Source organism: Colobus angolensis, unplaced genomic scaffold (genome assembly GCF_000951035.1).
Source record: "Colobus angolensis palliatus isolate OR3802 unplaced genomic scaffold, Cang.pa_1.0 Scaffold44, whole genome shotgun sequence".
NCBI classification, from domain to species: Eukaryota; Metazoa; Chordata; class Mammalia; order Primates; family Cercopithecidae; genus Colobus; species Colobus angolensis.
Window position 1 is genome coordinate 1082592 of NW_012117821.1, and position 1787 is coordinate 1084378.

At 60.7% G+C, this 1787-nt stretch overlaps 1 protein-coding gene across 1 annotated transcript in view; it reads right to left on the minus strand.

Moving 5' to 3' along the window:
• Window positions 1–1787, minus strand: part of NELFB (negative elongation factor complex member B) — a 24546-nt gene extending 22759 nt beyond the window's left edge. The window contains exons 1-4 of the mRNA XM_011957392.1: window positions 1651–1787; window positions 1233–1396; window positions 883–982; window positions 248–478 (exon numbers count right to left, since the gene is read on the minus strand). Coding sequence (XP_011812782.1) covers window positions 248–478; window positions 883–982; window positions 1233–1396; window positions 1651–1752 — 597 coding nt within the window. The 5' untranslated portion in view covers window positions 1753–1787. The remainder of the gene's footprint in view (window positions 1–247; window positions 479–882; window positions 983–1232; window positions 1397–1650) is intronic.

Consider the following 1787-nt stretch of genomic DNA (forward strand, 5'->3'; position numbering starts at 1 on the left):
GTGATCCGCCCGTCTCGGCCTCCCAAAGTGCTGGGATTACAGGCTTGAGCCACCGCACCCGGCCAGAAAAACAACCAACTTTCTTTCCAGCACGTGTACAAGTCAGCCCTCCCCTACCACCCAATCAAGCAGCAGAACCATCCAACCATTCACAGGGCAGCAGAGTGTTGATCCCCAGGCAGCTGAAGGGGGCTAGCCATGGCACCCCCAAAAGGTGCCCCACCCTGTACACGGCCTGTCCCCTCACCTCGCCCTGGCGCCTGGTCTTGGGGGAAGGGCTGAAGAAGTTGTGTAGGACAGAGAGCTCTGTACTGAAGAGCGCGCTCTCCTTCTCCAGGATGTACTGCTTCAGCAGCGGGGAAACCTCGTCCCCGAAGAGGGCCTGGTTGTCTTGCCAGATCTGCCGCTTCACCTCCACGGCGCAGGCTCGATACAGCTCCTTGTCAGCCATTACTAGCTTCAGCTTTTTCTCAGGAACCTACATGACACCACAGGCAGCCTGTGAGTGGCACCTGTGTCCCTGGATCTCCCTTAAGACAAGCCAAGAGGCCTCAGCACCCCCCTCCAGAGCACCTGCAGCTAAGCCCCACCCCACAGGACACCTATGACTGGTTCCCTGGCCCCAGCAGGTTCAGGCAGACATGCTAAATACCAACAGTTCTTTCCCAGGAGGGGCCCCACACCCCAATTCCTCTGCTAAGCTTCAATCTCCACCCTGCTCATGTGGGAGAAGCCAGCCAGAGCTCACCATGGACAGCACTCTGGGAGGCGGCATGGGAAGCTCCCGGAGCTAGGTGGCCACCAAAACTTCCACCAACTAAGGGCATGAGGGGTGGGCGGACGGTCCACACCACCGCGTCAGGGTTAGAGTTAGGGCCCTACCTTAGGCAGGTGCTTCATGACGCACATCACCACGGGCTGCAGGGACGGCATCTTGACCAGAGAAAAGCTCTTCTCCAGAAGGTCTTCCAGCTTCTTGTACCTGGAACAACTCACAGGATTGATGATGCAGCGATGAGCCAGATGAGAGCAGCTACCTGCTTGTCCCCACACAGGTAACAGCTACCAGGACAAGCCTCCACGCACAGGACGCACTCCACACTCAGACACAGACCCAGGCCACCTCTGGGAGCAAGGATGTGGAGCCAAAAGGACGATAAATGCCCCTGAGTCGATCCAAGGCTGCGAGAACAGCTGCACATCTCACCTGCCCACCCCTCCCGCTGACCCACCTTTCCTCAGCCTTCCCCTCCGAAGCGATGGCTGACACTCGCTCCAGCAGCTTGTCCCGCAGCTCATCGAACACCGACTGATGGAACTCCAGCCGCGGCGTCCCGTGCAGATCCAAGAAGGGGAGGGCCGACTGAAGAGAGGGCAGCAGCACGCCATTCTCTGTCTGAGGAAGTCAAGAGAAATCTCAGCCGCAGCCCAGTGCACCCCAAGGTTCTAAAAGCTCGAACCCAGGGAGGTACGAACCCAGGTGTTCCCAGCCGTCCAGCAAAGGGATGCTGGCTCCGGACTCCACCCCCAAAACAAGACTCAGACACCAACAGAAAGCCAGAAAACTTTCGGCGCCTCCGCCAGGCCCGACTCCCGCGCAGGCAGCCCTGCCCTCGCACCGGGCTCTCCCAGCCCCGGGAGCTGCCCCACCTGGAACTGCTCGATGGCCTTGAGCGGCTCCGTGCAGTTGGTCAGGGTCTCCTTCAGGTCCTCGCCGTTGGCCACGCCCAGGTCCTGCAGCCCCGCGAACATGGCCGAGGCCCCGGCCGCCGCCCGGCTAGGCGCCC